We start from the raw sequence: 18,622 nt of genomic DNA, 5'->3' as shown, positions 1-18,622 counted from the left end.
AAGTGCCTTATCCAGTAGGCCTAAGATGCGCGCCACGTTAAGCGGTTATCACGCCATTTTATCGATTTTGCCCATACATTTTGACGTCGATAAAAGTTATCACGGCGCGCATCTTAGGCCTACTGGTCGATTTCAATTCAATTCACAATCAATCTTGAAAAAAGAAATACCTACACGACATTCTCATGGCCTAGTTTTGTTATAATAAAACTAACTTGTTTTCTTTTCCAGTGTACATAAAACAAGGCGGCGAAGTGGAAAGCAGAGGGGGAGTGGGGATGCTGGAGTCCACGTCATCCCCCGTCTCCCCCATGACGTCATACTGGCGCGCCCCAGGGCTCGAGAGCCCGACGGGGATACATAGGTAAATTATGTACTGTACACATGTCATGTTCCTTATTTACTTTAAGAAGGTGGCGGGTTTAACAGCTTTGGTGAATGAAAATGCGTATTAACATTAAAATCGCTGTTTCAAGAGCTACTTTTGCAGTACCATTGACTTGATGAACATTATTTTTATAGCAGTAAAATAAGGTCCTGCACGAACGAGTATTCAGCTATTCCTGAAACGCCGGCCACGAGATGCGTTGGGCTTACATAATAAGCTCGTCGCACATCAAGCTCGTATGACTTATATTTTGGTAATAATATCGAGATCCATATTATTGTTTTTTTTTTTTTGTCATGTCATCTTGACCCTAAGTACTAGGGCCAGTAATTAAATGTCTAACCATTCGATTTCCCTTCCAGAAGGCAATCGAACCCAGACTGCCGCGCGGACATAGTCCGTTGCGTAGAGTACAAGGACTCTGTACTCAGCCCGCGCTACGACCACCATCTCACCACGACACACGCCGTATGCGACTTAATCCCTCGCGCGCCTTCCCAGCCCGAATACATGGCGCGCGTCTGCCTCGAACTCGGCGTCCTCCCCACTCCCCCCTCTAACCCTCCCGCCCCCCTCCTCACCTGCTCCGTAGACTTCGAACCCTACGACCCCCCCAAAGAAAACTGCGCCCTCTGCGTCCACTCCAACCCCGACATATCCAAGATCNACCCCCCCAAAGAAAACTGCGCCATCTGCGTCCAATCCAACCCCGACATATCCAAGATCCCCTCTCCCCCCATAAAAAGCTGCCTCAAAAAAACCAAAAGCAACACCTCCACCACCTCCCTCCCCTCCATAGAAATCCCCGAAGAACCCAAACCAAAGTCCGACATCGAACAAGTGAACCGCGAGTGGAACAAAGCGTACGACTCGCCCGAAACCGACCGAATGCTCAACAAAATCTCCAACGACCTGGATTTTCTCTTAAACCGGACTCAGGAAAGTTCTAAAGTGCTCGACCAAATCGAGGAGGCCCCCACTTAGGATTGTTTGTGATTCTAGTTTAGATGAAAACATGGAAACAGGGGTGCAACATGCCGTTAGATAAATAAATGTAAATAGACGTTACGGTTTTATAGTGAATTGTGTATCAGTGAGTTTGAGACTATTGTTGAGAATATGGTCGGATGCTATTTACTTATTTATTCAGGAAAACTCTTATCGTACAGGCCTCTCATCATCACAAAACGTAATAATCATAAATCTATATCTACAACGATTTTATTAATCACTTTTATAGACGATACAATATACCTAGATAGCATACGACCATGATATTACATATTTGACTTCGAAATTCGAATCCTTAAAAGGGTGACATTATTAGAATCAGTAAACACATGACGTTCTAAGAGTATTATAAGTTAATTAAAAAAATATGCAAATGTGATATTTTAATGTTTAGGTTTAGTTGAAGCAAAAAGATTTTAATCCAAATTAAGACTTAAAATTACTTTCTCAAAATTTATTTTAATAAGTCTCTCTTTATGCATCTCAAAAATATACGTAAATCATTTTTTAAATCTTTATCTAATAGTTTATAAAGTTTAATATTTAGTTTTAGTTTTACTTTACTTTTAGTATAAAAACTTGTGGTATTATAAAAGAAAAGTTATACAAAGATGTCACCCGATCACAAAAAACTAGTCAAGTTTTATATTACAGTGCAATAAGTTATTCATCTGATTGTGATAACCTCATGTACCTAATTTAATGTGTTTAGGTTAAATTAACACCGTATTAATAAATTAAGAAAACTTATCGGAAATAAATTGTGATACAAGTCTTGTATGTACATTGTACGTTTTCCAATACAATGGCATAGCGGTAAAACCTCTTGATTAAGATTACAGTTTTTATAAGCCTTGGAAAGATATTTGTACCTAGAACATATCACAGCTGTCCAATAAATTAAAAATCATACTTTATTCGGTTTTCACTAAATTCATATAATGTAAATAAAACACTGACATGACATTATGCTACCTTATGAAGCATTTTGCTGTATTTTGGGGACCTAATTTACTAGGTAATATTTATGTAGACTTGACCCACACTAAAGTAATATTACACATCATACAAGTTCATACAACATTGAGGCCTGCTATACACGGACAGCTTGAAGCAGTTAGTATCCGACAGCTTCAAGCTGCGACTGCAGAGCAAACTACAGTACACTACGTACACACATCACATACACGGAACCGCTCGAGCAACTGTTTCCGTAGTTTGCTATGCAGTCGCAGCTTGAAGCTGCCGACACTAACTGCTTCAAGCTGTCCGTGTATAGCAGGCCTAACATGAATGTGGGTTTAACGCTATGCCATTGCAAAGTTAAAAAATACCCACATTTTTGTATTATCGATTCAATGTCCAAATAATTTATTGTTTGCATGTGTTAAGATTTCAATTTGATTGAATATTAAGCCAATATAGAAGTTTTTAACAAGTATTATCGTATTAAGTAATGTAATCATTTTATTTTTACTAACCTAAAAAAATATCCTGTAATATTATTTATAACGTGAAGGAGTGCATGGCCAAATAATGATAAAAATATATGGCATGTCTACGTTTCGACAAAAATTAGTATGTTTATGTTTTACCGTTAATTTTAGTGTCACGTGACTTATATGCAGTCAGTGCCTGTAGACAAATGAAACGTGATCACGAAATCAAATTGCATTTTTGTTGCAAATCACGTATTACAAGTACATAGCATGCCACTGTGTTTACTTTATATGCCGCTATCTGTTAAATGGTTTGGAGTCACTGACTGGTCTTCTTAGAGCCCATGCACACCGCGTTATCAACGCTACGCGCTAATGGAACGCGCTGTGTGCGTCATGTTATCCCAATCAATGTAACTATACAGCAATCTAAATTTAGCAGCAAACGCACGAAAAAAACGTGGTGTGCATGGACCTTTAAACAGCAATGAAGTTATATCCGCACTCTTGTTTTCTCACTTTGTTGTTACCATTCCTCGGCCAAATCCCAACATAGCATTATTACAATTGTAGTTACGGCCGTTAGAAACTAATTGTAAATATTCAAACGTGTAAATATGTTTAAGATGATTCTAAACGAATTATATTTTACGTTAAATCGGGTACAATATATTTTTATTTACAAATAAATTTTTTACTATTGACTTTGTGATTTTAACTTTCCTGACCTTTAAAGTAAATGAAACACTAAAGTAACATGTAATAAAATATTATTTATTAAAGCTCAACTAGCATAAATTAAAGGGGATAATTTACAAAAATAAAAGCGTACACTAATCTGCAAAATATAACTGAATTGTATTGGACCTATCCACAATGGATATTACAGTAGAGCCACACTAAATGTATACATAAATACATGAAACTATATACAATATTTTACATAGCTCTTATAATTTAGTAAACAACAATAATTTGGAAAAAACTTGTTCGATTTTTTAACTTATAAAGCTGTATATCCAACTGAGCTGGGATGAGTTAATCTGTAAAATATGTATCTTTCAGTTAATATCAGATGGACAGTCACTGCTTGGAATACATAAACGCATAAAAACAAATTATAGCACCAGAATCAATAAGCAGAAAAGCGTATAATTGTCCTCTATTGCAACTTATACTTCGTTGAGTTATTCACTAATAGAATTAATATGAAATAATAATGAAGGATACAGCTGCAAAATGACTATAAAGTTTACACATAGATACATTGGAAGTAACGTGAGCTTGTCACAAGGCACTGAAATATTACATAATGATACACTCACGACAAACACGCTTCAATGTGATGCAAAAATTATAAAGATTATTCAAAATGTCTTATAGCAAATATCGCCAAAGAGGGCTTACAAAATGTTATTGTGAAAATTCAACACATCCATCAAAAATGACATTTGTATATTAACAATAGATTACACTAAACTACAAAACACTATATTTATTTGCGACAAAACTTGTAACTTATAAAATTAGTAACTACTTCTTCACCAAAATAACAGGCAATTTACAATATACCTAATCCAATGTTAACTTAATCCTTTCACTGCCACAATAAAACAATTGCTATTATAAAATGTCGTGTACTATTTATAGTACATGGACTATTAATAGTCTGTAATTTACAAATCACATATACCTCTGGGAGGTAGCAATGTAACATTTTTTTAACATCTGTCTTTAATATTTGTACATTGTGAAGTGAATAAAATGAATATGAATATCATCAACTAGTGTTCTTTATTCACATCAATGCAAATAACATTCATGTAAGGAATATTATACTGATGTGCTCTTTCAGCTTAAATTTCAACAGTAGCTAAGATGTCAATTTTGTATTAAATCTCTCATTATTATCTCTCTTTAGTCACTCTCCCGAGACCTTATTTTGGTGAAGAAGAATTTTTAAATATAATGATTTGACATACATTGACGAACACCAGACACACGACATTACTCTTATTATATGTATGACAATAAAGGATCAAACGTGACAATCATATTATACAACTCGCTGTTGTATATTGGAGTCTTAGTTCTACGATACATTATATGATATTATACTTTTACACAACGAATAAAACAGGTATTTGTTATACTCTATTAAGCTCAACAAATATTATTTTACAACTTTTACATTTATTTAGTGCCTCTTTAGTACTTGGCGTCGTAAGGTCGAATTTACACTATCATAGCAGAGTTACACAAATTGTGAATGAAAAATATAGGACAGCCAATTTAGCGTAGTTATAGAAAAATCCCTTTTAATCTGAGGATATTATGTTTATATATGGATAGAAATTCTTTCATCATGAGGTCACAAATCTGGATCTCTATTTGGAAGTCAGAATATTATAGAAAATACCATTGAAGTTATTTAAGCAGAAAAGAAAATGAAGGAAATTTCTCATGTAGTGTACATTCAACCTTAGAATACAATAAATCTATTATGATTATTATTTACTTTAAAAACAATTATGGATACATTATTAATTTGGGTTTTAATATGCTATGTTTAAATATGCGTAATTTATTTGCCATATTTTGAGTAAATCTATAAAATAAATATAAAACGAGTCAACGCTATTTAATTCAGTTTTTTAATGTATATTTTGCCTACAGTTAAAATAGCAACATTTATATTTTAGTAAGAAAATCCTTTATATTTTATGTAGGTAGGCATATTATTTAGTTACGTTTATGTATATTGTTGTAACGTGGACGTATTCATATCTAACACATAATTTATTAGATACTCATCTTGACTTATCGGTAGAATGCTACACATTTAGAGGCTATCATTTCTCGTAATGTGACCTTTACTGCATTTAGCTAATTCAACAAATAGGCTAATTAATTTATTTTACTATGTTTGCTAAAAATATAATTACATCTCACAGCATTTTGGAATTTTGCATGTACCAATTTAAATAAATAGATAAAATATTCTAAAACAAAAAATGCAAATACGACTTTGCATGTAACAACCAATATTATGTATTGTCTATGTCTATCTATCGCTATCGCCTGTAGACAAAGTAACGTCTCGAAACGATTTCGCTCCGCTAGTTAATCTATTAAATATTTTATAATCTACGTGGCATTAGATAGCTTCGGTCAAACGAGTCGCCGAAAGCTTTCGTCATTTCTAATTTAAATTCTCGAATTTAAATATCGAATGTTACTTTGTCTATGAGCTGGTCTTGTCAGAGGCAGCGGTAAGACCGGTTTCTTAAAAGGGCTGATACATATTCATATAATATACGCATTACCTAGCTAATATCTATATCTATATTTATTATGAATAGTAATTTATCACTTGACCATCCAGTGAGCTGCGTGAGGTTCGAGATTGCATATCTGTATACAGTACATAGAAAGCGGCGATAAAGTACTTCCTAAAGTACATAATAGGTTAATAAATTGTTGCCATTGTGCATATCTATGGTCTTAATGACTAGCTGCCAGGTTTTATTTCAAGTTCACAAACAATCTGAAAATTCGTTTCTGTTTTTTGCTTACGTGTAGATAGGATGTAATTTTTAGATTTTTTAATAACATCTTTTCAATTTATTATTGTATATAGCGTCTTGATGCATAAAGTTATTTGTTTTAGCAGTTTTCAAGAGGTACATATTATTTGGCCAACAGGTCAAATATCAATGAATCAGTCATTGATAATTCGGTACTGATTTACTAAATACACTTATTTTATCGCAAGATTACATTCAGATTTGCAAATCATTAACATATTTGGGTTAATCATGGATAAACGTATTGATTTGACCAACAATCAGTTCCCCTTACAAAGAAGGTTTAACTGAAATAAATGTGACATTAATGTACTTATTTTTGTCAAGCAAGGTATTATTTATCTACATTTATAACCAAATTCTGGTCATATTAAATATGTACGCGGTCCTTGCACGTCCTATAACTTTGCTACTCCGAAGTAGCAAAGTGAGTGAAGGGCCAAATTTTACGTACATCGGCAAAGATGATCATGTATAGACAAAATAATGTAAGATGTACAGTCGAAAGCACAGCTACTCGTACTTTAGTGTCTATTGTAACTAGATAATATGAGTTTTTATCTTGATGTGCTATCGTCTGTACAAAATGTAGAACCTGCAACTATTTTCGTTCATAACAAGTTTTTTTTCAATAAAACTATTTTTCAGACACTCGGACCTTTCAACGTCAGCCTACCAAAGCTATCGACTGTTGGATGTTACATTTAACTATACTTAAAATTATTAGATTACTTTTACTTGTGTTCATAGGACTAAAACGTCATCACTCACAGATAGTGTCCATGTGGAGGTGACCTCACGCGCTCACCGTACGCGGTGCTATTACGGATGGCGATCGCTGAGTCCTGACAGCCGTAGTTGCTATCACGATGATAGCGACTTCATGGCGTCTGGGGGCAATCGCCTTACGTAATACAGATGCTGGACATCTCAGCCGCAGGCGTCACGTTCATTGGAACCGCGCATACCTGGAACATGAGACATAACTTGATTAGTACAATCATAGCAGTCTAAACGGTCTACCGCGCCAATGAAAACTGGAAATCTTACAAACAAAGCCGTAAAAACAATGTCGTATATTCTTTTCAAGCATCTCAGCGAGGTGTCAATGTGGTTACAGCTAATCAGGTGTGGATATTTGCGTAGCTATTTAATTACCACCCTGACTAGTCCTGGTAGGTCCTAAGTAAAGTACATGTGTTGCCCTAGCCACCAGGTGCACATGTCCTAGGCGTTTCAGCAAGTTTAGCTTCAGTTTGTCTACAGTCTAACCCAGGTCAGTCTCAAGCTGAGACTGTCAATCAGCACTATGCTGAGACTCTCAGCGGCAGCGGCGGCGGGACGCTGACTGCCTTAAGTCTAGATGACCTGATGATGACGGAGCTGGCCACAGAACACACCTGCGCTGCCTCGACCGCTGCAACTGGAACAGATCGTCTTGCGCCCGACGCTGACAAGTCTAGCTGACCGACCAGATGATTGCTTACGGATCAGATGGTAACACACCTGCGCTGCCTCGACCGCTACAACTGGAACAGGTCGTCGTGCGCCCGCTCCAGGCGCTTCAGCGAGGAGTCGACCCGGCGACCCTGGGTCAGGGTGGCGGTCGGCGGCGGCAGCGGCGGCGGGATCACCTCGTTGTACGAAGAAGACGCGCCATGGACGCTGACTGCCTTAAGTCTAGATGACCTGATGATGACGGAGCAGGTCACAGAACGTACCTGCGCTGCCTCGACCGCTACAACTGGAACAGGTCGTCGTGCGCCCGCTCCAGGCGCTTCAGCGAGGAGTCGACCCGGCGACCCTGGGTCAGGGTGGCGGTCGGCGGCGGCAGCGGCGGCGGGAACACCTCGTTGTACGAAGTGGACGCGCCCATTGACGCTGACTGCCTCAAGTCTAGATGACCTGACGATGACGGATTGATCACTGAACACACCTGCGCTGCCTCGACCGCTACAACTGGAACAGGTCGTCTTGCGCCCGACGCTGACAAGTCTAGCTGACCGACCAGATGATTGCTTACGGATCAGATGGTTAACACACCTGCGCTGCCTCGACCGCTACAACTGGAACAGGTCGTCTTGCGCCCGACGCTGACAAGTCTAGCTGACCGACCAGATGATTGCTTACGGATCAGATGGTTAACACACCTGCGCTGCCTCGACCGCTACAACTGGAACAGGTCGTCGTGCGCTCTCTCCAGACGCTTCAGCGAGGAGTCGACCCGGCGACCCTGGGTCAGGGTGGCGGTCGGTGGCGGCAGCGGCGGCGGGATCACCTCGTTGTAAGACGTGGACGCGCCCATGGACGCTGACTGCCGCAAGCGGGCGGTCGGGCGGTGTCTCACGAAGCCCTCGTCGATTTCTTTCACGAATCTGGAATGAGAGTATTGTCGTATTAGTGCCACAGAGGATCAAAATCTAGATCTGTTGGATCAGAATCTATGGTTTGAATCTAGAACTTGGTCAGAGACAAGCGACCAAGACAATTCGAGAATAGAGACCTTTACTTAGATGTGTTGGATCAGAATCTACATCTATTTTGTTTAGATATTGAGAGCTGAGACTGGATTTCTTGTATAGATCTAGCCTGTCCTAGATATTCCGTATTTTGTAGAGCACTGCTTGGTGACTCACTTCATTTAGATGCATGGAATATGTCATGTCCTGCGTATACAATAACTACTAAAGTTTTTGTATGAAACCTTAATGGTGGGCCTATTATTACCGTCTTCTGTAAACTCTATGTGAATCATTCTAGTATACTGCTATTAACAATAGATAACATAGGCAATTATTTTTGGAAAACAAGTACAAATAATATTGCATGCACGATAACGATAGTTAAAACTCATTATTAACTTTTATCATTAACAAAACAACAAAAAGGTAGGTGAATGCCCGAGGGAGTAAGATGTGTCTATTGTTACAAAAGTATCATTAGAAACACTAGGTAATCAATACTTGTGACTAAATAACTGACATCATTACAATAAGTAAACCATGAAACAGAGAAAAAAACGATTATAATAATTTCCTTAATTTTTGAATCGGCTACTAAATGACCACTAAGCAGCTTGTTGCAATAGGAAAGCTTTATAACGACTGCAAAGTAGAGATACATATATCAATTACAATCTATTAATTTAAAAGCACGTGACTGTTCTTAATCTCGAGCAGTCACGAGATCTGTGACGAGACTCATTACGAAAACGCTGGCGGTTGTGTCATAGAGTCAATTAGACAGTTCCTACTTCCTACCAAATAGTTAGTGCTGAAAATTTGAAATAGCAAGCTACTTCTGGCTTCTGATGGTGTTGGTCTGAGGGTAACTGTAGTTTAACCAGAATCTATCGATTTACCATCTATAAAACTTTGAATCATATCTGCATAATTCTTATTCTGAATTATGACATCATGACCCATTTCTTTTGTATGTCTCAACAGGACTATACAGAATCTACAGTCTAGAGCTGGTCCACAGAGGCGTGTTGTGACGTATAAGTTAATATTATGTTTACTACTTCTGCTCAAGCAATTATCATTAACAACTCGGTTGAAGCGTGAATTCTCTACAATAATTACTAAATTATTAGTTGTGTACTTAATTAGTCGCAAAACTGACGAAGGTATCGCTCTTTGTTTACATTATTTCGTCTAGACGCCTATTTTAAGAGTTGTTCTTTCACTGAGATAAAATGAAGTAGGGACATAAAGATTTAGTTAGGTTAGGTTTTTGTACAACAGAATTTTCCCTGGACAATATGCGACATTTAATTGGGACACAATGATACGAATAACCCTTATCGCGTACACATATTCATATCATTTAATTGCGAATGTTTTTTGAAAATTAGTTTTTAGACTTCAGTGAACATTCGTGTTGGAGACGAGCAAAGTACATAAAATATCAACAAACTTTCAAAATGAAACACTCTGATAGTTGTCGAATATAGCATGATAACGGAAAAAATTTTGGTTCCGAAACATTATAGTTTGACGATAAAAAATATCGATTTGCGAGAATCGTGAATGAGGTTATTGCGTTCCATGAAACTTATAATAATTGACTGTGCCTTTATAATATACACAGTTCCTGCCGTCTTTGGCAAATCTTGTAAGCTAATATAGCCGGCTAACATTCAAACCGTACTTTCTTTGGACTCAGTAATATGAGTAAGTATTTACTAAGATTTCAAAGTGAAATAATATTGAGTTCACGAGACAATTTAGTATCTGTATCAGTGAATTTCTATCATAATGTACACAATTGTCATTTACATTGGCGCGAAATATAACTGAAGGAACAGTACAAGGATTAAACAAGCGAGTTTACTCAATGGAATATTTTTAGCCGCACTACAGGATGGCTGGCCAACAGCTGACCACTCCCGCTGACCTACTTCCCACAATCCTTAACAACAGGATATGCTTTAATACAACCAGATAGAGTCCCACTTCCAGCGACAAAATAATATTCGTAGCTCGATACAATTTGGTTTCTAGAATAAGAGACAAGACCTGCCGAAATGGAATGGATGTAGCTATTGAATTTAATAAAATGAACCCTATAAGCTTCTCTATTGAATCTCTATGAATTGTATTGTTTTCTTCGAAAGCAGTTCGCATTGCTACGTTATTTCTAGTAGTAAATATGGTAATAATATGTGGGTATCCTTTATTGTCTCTTACAGACTATATTCATGAACAGTTTGGAATTGCAAAACTACAACGCTACGAATCCAAATCAAAACATGTTTACCTCATCATAGCGTCGTTCATATTTTTAGATATAACATGGAACAGCCTTCCCGGATTTAGATCTCTGGATAAACAGGAAGAATTTGATGGATTGGTTAGTTTATGCGATTAATCGTAAATAATACTTCCAGTTATAATAAACAACTCGAAGTGTTGTGAAGACTTGCCTGATAGTATTTGAGAATCTAAAATAAAATTTTGGAAATCTTGCTGATTATAAAATAAATAAAATATATTATACACCCTGTATATTTATTCTATGTGGTACTTCATTTAGGATTCATAATTTAAGCTTTCCTTGATATTTCTTACAGTGATCTTGTAGAGTCATGCCACCTTTTTTTTTTTTTAAAACTACGTTTACGATGTCTAAAGCCTGGTCCGTGAGCACGTAGAATTTTGTCCAATGACCCCAAGCTACCCATCCTTATCGCTCGCGCGTAATTATGTTGCTGTCGCGCTCGCACACTCACTGCGCACAGTCGCGACAGCAATATATGTAATTACGCGCGAGCGATAAGGATGGGTAGCTTGGGGTCATTGGACAAAAATCTACGTGCTCACGGACCAGGCTTTACCAATTAAATTATTTATTTAGTGCCTTTATTAAAATTATATTGGAAAATAAATGAAAAATATTTTTTCCCAAAGTGAAATGGACCTTAACCTACACAATATTGGTCACCGTGTTGTTCTTAGTAAGTATTGTGTATTGTAATAAGTTGTAGGAAGATTTTAAAACAGTCCAATAAATTGGTAAGTGAGTGTAAATTGAAACGACCGCTAAACGTTATTTCAAGCCGCGCAGTAAAAGATCATGATCTTTCTTGGATAAAAAATGGCGTCCTAAACAAATGTTTTCGTCGAGTCCCCTCGCTTGCTGATAACAAGTGATACAACATAGTAATGAGGGCGCTGACCCTGATTATACATTATAGTGCGTCATTATCAGTGGCACATTCATCAACCGGACAGTTGTACAGCGTTAAATAGCAGTAGATGCCAATTAAATTGTCTAATGGCAGTCCACAGCATCACAGCGTGACAATGAAGATATGACAGACAGATGGTTTCAGCAACTACTAGTATTTCTACTCTTCTATCTGACTCTTCAACCTCCATAGGTTCAGCTATTAACTAGGTACAACTAAAATTCTAATAATAGAATATCACCACCGTCTTTTAACCATGCATAGCTCTATCAGTGTCCCGGTAAGAAAGAGGGACACAAATAAAGTGCTGGCTAACGAATTCGTTTTACGTATGTACTTTCAGAGTTATAACTCCGTTATACAATCCTTGTTACTCCGTTATACATTTTATACGATCTTTATTCTCCGTGTCCAGGAGATAGGATCTCCAATCACCAAGTGAACACAATGGTGAACACTCATGCGGTATCGTAAACCTTAGGTCTTAAAAGACTACCCGGACTTATCCCACCACACTTTCACCCCTGCAACTCTTGTATAGCCAGGATCTAAAGCTTGGCCTCCAAAGAAACCTTGGTTGGGAGAAATCCCGAGGGATAGCTGTCGAAACATCATAAAAGATAACTGTAAGCCAGCCAGTAACTAGCCTATAGCATTTCGGCAATCGAGAATTCTATTCATAGCTTTTAGTAACTCTAGCTGGCTTTTTCGTTTCCGAAATTCCTAAGAACAAACGTCCTTACATTAAACGGGTTCTAATATAAGTCTAGTTGATTAAAAGATGATGGACAATTCCCCAGTTTTATCACTTGTCTATGTGCAGCTAGAAAGTATATTAAAAACGTAATAATCATATCCTCGCGATCAATAACGTCGTGCTATTACCGTCCTTGTCTAACCTTGAAATGCAAACTTCAGTATCTCAACAAGTTTGTGATAACGAAGCTAAAACCTCTGGCACACGGCGATCATAAAAGCCTTGACAAACAGAAAGCGAACACCATTTTAATTGATATTTTAATGACAAAATCTTGGATTAAGTTTATTTCAATTCCGTTATACCTACGCACTATAAATTGTATGACGCAGTTAGCAGAACCTCACGCACGCTACACGCCCTATGTGCCTTTGCTAAGGTTAAATATACATGAAAAGCTATAAAAATATATAACTCTAGCCGACGACGTCATTTAAATAACACGTAAAATATAGGAGATGCCAGATCCAACTGCATACTTAGATAAGCTGTAGGTTATCTCTATTCATGTTTTATTTTATAGCAATTTGTGATTAATACACGACTTGAATCTTTATTAGTTAAAAATGGAAATCCCTGCTATCAATTTTCTTCGAATGATATAAGCCAAATTCTACTTTGATTCAATAATATTACAATAACAGTTGCTATAGTGTTATTATAAAGTATGATAAACACTAGAGAGTTCCAGTATACCGGCCGACATACCGTGCAAACAGATAATAATGGTAGGTCACGGGAAAAGTTAGTCATAAAAGAAACCAACCAAAACAAATTCCATCGATTCAGTGAGTTTACGATAGCGTGAACCACATTGCATTATACATTATAGGAGTAGAGTACGCCTAGTACCTACTCTTTTGTAAATTTTCAAGCCTTATTGAAATACTACAAGCCTAAAGTTAGAATTATATTCGATAGAAAACGAAGGAATCCGTGTAAAATTTAAATATGGAGGGGAACTTTTACCACAGTTGAACTGATAGACGACGACGACGACGACGTTCTAAATAGAGAAGATACCGTATTTGGGCAAAAAATAGTTTGACATGCTCTCTAGCAGTGGTCCTAGCCAAAAACCTGCGGATTTTAAATATTTTTTTAGGCTCATGGATGGGAGGATCCCTGAATATTTAAAAAGAAATAACAGTTTACAGCTGGTGTTTCTTCGGGTGATAAAAGCTATTTTGTGTGCCATCAGCTTTTAGAGCCAGGCAATAGAAACTGTTCCATGGTAAAAAACAGTAATGGTAAATTAAAAAACACAATAACTTCAATCTATGCAGATAATTACGCAATGTAAAAATTGAGAATGGCGCGTAGCGGGACCTGTCATGTGACCGTAGAAAGTGCTGAAGCATAATATGAATGAATCACGGCGCGCGCGCAGCGGCCTTGGGTTAAGCCATTTACAGACGTGCAAAAACTTAAATGCGTTTTTGTAGATAACTGTATCTGGCCCTTTGGAAGGGTTGTAGTGACTAGCAAAAAAATGAAAAATAAAAATATGGCGATTTTTTTTCTTGTATTGATTGTGTACTTAATTTTAAGTACTTCTCTAATGTAGTTTTTACTGTCCATAATACAGAATCATAAGATAAAAAAATAAACCTAAATGGCACAAATGACTTATATTCATTTACATTGCAATGTAATCAAAAATTATGACACTAATAGAAGTATAACAAAGTCTTACAATGTTTAATTTTAACCTTTAACTATAGTCGTGAAAAAATAATCACACTCCCATGGACGTCGGGTCTCACAGACCCCTATCTAAAATTCTTCATAATTTCATATCTGAACCAATTTGAATTTATCAAAGAGTTGATATATATAAAAAAAACTGTTAATAAAGGATCTAGTAGTAAATGTAATCAATTTTTAATCATTATTTAATTATTTTTTGGCAAATTTAAAAAACATAGTCATTTTTCAGTGTTAATTGACTTAGCATCACATACAGGCTCCTTAATTACAGTAGATTAATAATAAATCAAACTAATATTTTTTTCCTTGCTTATTAATAACCGTGTAACATAAAAACATAAACAGAATTTCTGAAAGACATAAAATAAAAATTTTGACAAGGGTTAAACTTACAAAAAATATAAACAGTGGCCTAGAACACTAAAGACAAATTATCTCTACAGGCATGTGTCATCTTTCTTTGAGAGCTTTGATAGGCAAAATATACACCATTCAGAATCGGAATCTGCAGCAATGGTACCTTCTAAGACATCTAAACTCAAAAGAAGGATTGTCTACAAGTAAAACCTTACTTCTGGAATGTTACTTAGATAGTAGGGCTAATAATATAGCTGATGTACTCAGATACTTTCTACCATTATGTATTCTTAAACTAAAACAATTTACAACATATTATAATAATATACTATAAAAAAATATAGTTAACAAGTCACATCCATACAAGTATGTTTGTATGGAAATTATAGTCATCGGGTCTCCCAGACCCCGATAAAATTTTGAATGGTTATTACTCACGTAATAAGTGCCGGAAGACGCGATTTTATGCCTCCTCGGTCCTAACACAGTTAAAACTGAAGCTACTGAGATGGTCGAGAGCAGCACGTGGCGGGAAGGTATTGAAACCAAGAAATTGAAAAGGGGGGTGGGCCTCTGAGACCCGACGTCCATAGTTAAAGGTTAAACATTCATAACATAATTCATAACAAACCTACTGTAGAGTTAATTGTCACATTGTTAATATACAGGTGCCAATCACTTAACTCGTTTTGCAGGCTATGTATCACTCTATAATTGTAATAATGGAGCAAGAAAATCTTTACTTTTATGTTTAGTTATTATTTGTTGATTTAAATTAGAATAACTGTTGTAACAGTTACTAATCTAATGAAAATCACAAGAAGATAGAATTGCATTCATGAAAATAGTTACTAATCCTAATATCAATCCTGATAGAAAATAAATAAGTAACTATTTACTGATCAATTAACACTATTTTGTGTTTATTAACTAAACCAACTACATAATTATGTTGTGTAATCACAACATTTGCTAATGCTCAACACTTTTACTAAGATTACATAGCTAAGAGATAATGAGCAAAAAATTAACTGGATTCATTTGCCCTTTCTTATAATGGAATAATCAATTACTATTGCCTTGACTGCTACTGATTAACAATTCTAAAAGCAATTGCATTCTTGTAGATTTATTTCTTCAAATGATTTGGAATCATAAGTACAAGTTATGAAGTTCAAAATCCATTATGGTAACACATGGTTTGTGGCAGGATAAAGAACAGTAAGCAACTACTTAAGGCTAAATTCCAAATATGAATGGAATATTTAGTAGACGTTAACTTGGAGCCCAACATTACCAACTATCAAATACTCTTATCAGGCTCCACAAACAACTTTATCAAAATAGTAAGTAAAGCACAGACCCAACTTCTGTTTACTTTATCATATCTCCTTCGGTACACTAGACTTTTATAACTATTGGTTCACATTGCAGTTAATTGATGCGTGCCTACATTGTTACATCCTTCAATATTATGTTTAGATATTAAAATAGCTTTATGTAGATAAAAAAGGTACTCACTCACTGTTTTCCTTGGACTTTTCAACATGTTTCTTTATATCTGCCAGGGATGAGTCTAGCCTATTCAAAAAGTCGTCAAAACTTTTCTTTTCGTCTGGACTGCCTGGCGAAAAGTCTCTAGTAGGCATCCCAGCGATTGACGCTCGATGGCTGGGCGGCGCTGGCTCAGTCACTCGCTCCCCATTCTCGTAGAAAGGGGAATCTTTTGTCACAGGTATAAGAAGATACTCCCTCAAAAACAAACTATCCGTGGCAAATAGCCGATTCGCTCTCCTTATTTTCTCCATCTACGACAAACATAGAACGTCCAAAAAATAACTTTTGTCCCATAATTTAGCACATAAACAAGATAATAACACTTTAGTGAAGAGACGGATGCACTTACAGTTACACCATATTTCAGAGCGATTCCTTGCAGCGTATCACCTTTAGACATGACATGCTTAATGTATTCTTCGTTCCTTTTCATATGATTGCAAGTGCTGCCGTATTTTTTCAATGGTCGAGCAGATTCTCGAATTGAAACTCTCTCGTCGAAAAGACGGTCCTCCTCCATTTTTGACGTATTGAACAGTGACATTTGTTGACAGCCAGGCATGTTGAAGTGAAAGAGCGTGAAGCTAGCCACCAAAGTAGCACTAAATGCTAACTTCATAGTAGTTCATACGTTGAACTTGCGTTTGGATACATCTACTATTTAAAAAAATTAAAACAATATCTAAAATAAAAGTATGTCTTGAATATCAACGATGTTAGAGAATTATCACTTCACGGGATTTATTGCAACAATATCTATTTTAACGGTAAATAATATTTACCCTCCCGACGTTTCGGCTCGGTTGCACGAGTCTGTCTGCCCGCGACCATGACTCGTGCAACCGAGCCGAAACGTNTCCCGACGTTTCGGCTCGGTTGCACGAGTCTGTCTGCCCGCGACCATGACTCGTGCAACCGAGCCGAAACGTCGGGAGGGTAAATATTATTTACCGTTAAAATAGATATTGTTGCAATAAATCCCGTGAAGTGATAATTTTGATGTTAGAGAATACAGAAATAATAATTGTCATTTGTATTATCAGTTTTAATTAAGTATAATCAATATTTTTTCATTACAACATAGAAATTATTTTTAGCTTAAAGTGACATCTATAAGCTACAACTGAAACTACATAATTCGTCTTAAGAGTGCGGGAACATTGTTTTAACTTCATTCTACTAGATGGCGCTAGCAGTTTCGAAACCATTGAACAGAGCCCCGATTACGGTAACTTTTAACGTCAACAATCCAGACACGCTTCTCGATTCTGCGATACGATTGGTCGTTCAACAGCGTACGTCAGCTGTTTTGACCAATCGTATCGCAGAATCGAGAAGCGTGTCTGGATTGTTGACGTTAAAAGTTACCGTAATCGGGGCTCAGGGGTTATACCACAGATATCTGTGGGTTATACGAATGAACGAATACTCCCTCCCAATCACATTCATTCAATACATCGTTCTTCTTGTCATTCATTCATTTATTCAGTACCACTGTGCTTTGGAAGGGTGGATGTTGTTTCTTTAACAAAAAAAATCTTTTTTGACTTATTTCTCATTCTATGAACTCATTATTTTTGGTGAACCTGTGTGTATACTAACTGTGTTGTGGTGCAGAAATACTTTTTCTGTAAATTTGTGCTTTTTTATTACATTAATCATATTTTTTCATTTACTGATGATTTGTGTACACATGTGATCGATACAACAAGCAGCAAATTTCATTGTTTTTGAGGGTATGTATGAATGAAAGTAATGGTTACTGATGTTTTTGGACCGTTCTATTTTGTGTCGTTTTGCTGGGATCGTGTACTGGGCTTGTTTTCCCCAGTCCGGCGCACGCCCGCCCCATGGCGCACGAGCGAAATATTGCGAGGGTCGCAGGACGACGGATAGCTGCACGTTTTTTATTACCAGTGGGGAAATACTTTTTGGCAGTATTATTAATTAAAAACGTTGGCATTTACGCTGATGGTCCTACTTCCACCGAATACCCTACCTTGCAAATTTTTATTCTTGTCAGCTAACCATCGTCGATTGTAAGAGGTATTGATAAATTACCTACGATGCAAACAAATAAAGAGAAAGAAAAAAAAATGCGTGAAAGAAAGAATACCGTACTGT

The 18,622-nt window shown here is 36.7% G+C and overlaps 4 protein-coding genes across 4 annotated transcripts in view; 2 read left to right on the top strand and 2 right to left on the bottom strand.

The window, feature by feature from the left end:
* The first annotated feature begins 237 nt into the window (after positions 1–237).
* LOC114357463 (uncharacterized) lies at positions 238–3,542 on the top strand. Its single transcript, XM_028311077.1, has 3 exons — positions 238–364; positions 751–995; positions 1,056–3,542. Exons 1-3 carry the CDS (start codon positions 279–281, stop codon positions 1,370–1,372), a joined length of 648 nt encoding a protein of 215 aa, XP_028166878.1. The 5' UTR covers positions 238–278; the 3' UTR covers positions 1,373–3,542.
* A 49-nt stretch (positions 3,543–3,591) lies between these two features.
* Positions 3,592–17,069, bottom strand: LOC114357449 (LysM peptidoglycan-binding domain-containing protein red). Its single transcript, XM_028311062.1, has 4 exons — positions 16,848–17,069; positions 16,463–16,749; positions 8,576–8,800; positions 3,592–7,393 (listed from the first exon to the last, which is right to left on the bottom strand). The coding sequence occupies exons 1-3, from the start codon at positions 17,058–17,060 to the stop codon at positions 8,593–8,595; spliced, it is 708 nt and encodes a 235-aa protein (XP_028166863.1). The 5' UTR covers positions 17,061–17,069; the 3' UTR covers positions 3,592–7,393; positions 8,576–8,592.
* On the bottom strand, positions 7,949–8,544 carry LOC114357467 (uncharacterized; the record flags this gene model as incomplete). Its single annotated transcript, XM_028311081.1, has 3 exons — positions 7,949–8,114; positions 8,331–8,361; positions 8,469–8,544. Coding segments are annotated over 3 exons (273 nt in total), but the record flags the coding sequence as incomplete, so codon positions are not given.
* Positions 17,070–18,003: 934 nt separating the features above from the next.
* The window catches only part of Myo81F (unconventional myosin 81F), a 113,771-nt gene continuing 113,152 nt past the window's right edge, over positions 18,004–18,622 (top strand). Inside the window, exon 1 of the mRNA XM_028311074.1 lies at positions 18,004–18,234. The gene's annotated coding sequence lies outside the window, so the exon portion shown is untranslated. The remainder of the gene's footprint in view (positions 18,235–18,622) is intronic.

This window comes from Ostrinia furnacalis, unplaced genomic scaffold (genome assembly GCF_004193835.3).
Source record: "Ostrinia furnacalis isolate ACB-3 unplaced genomic scaffold, ASM419383v2 OfSCF3159, whole genome shotgun sequence".
Taxonomy (NCBI): Eukaryota; Metazoa; Arthropoda; class Insecta; order Lepidoptera; family Crambidae; genus Ostrinia; species Ostrinia furnacalis.
This window is presented reverse-complemented; position numbering and strand designations above follow the sequence as displayed.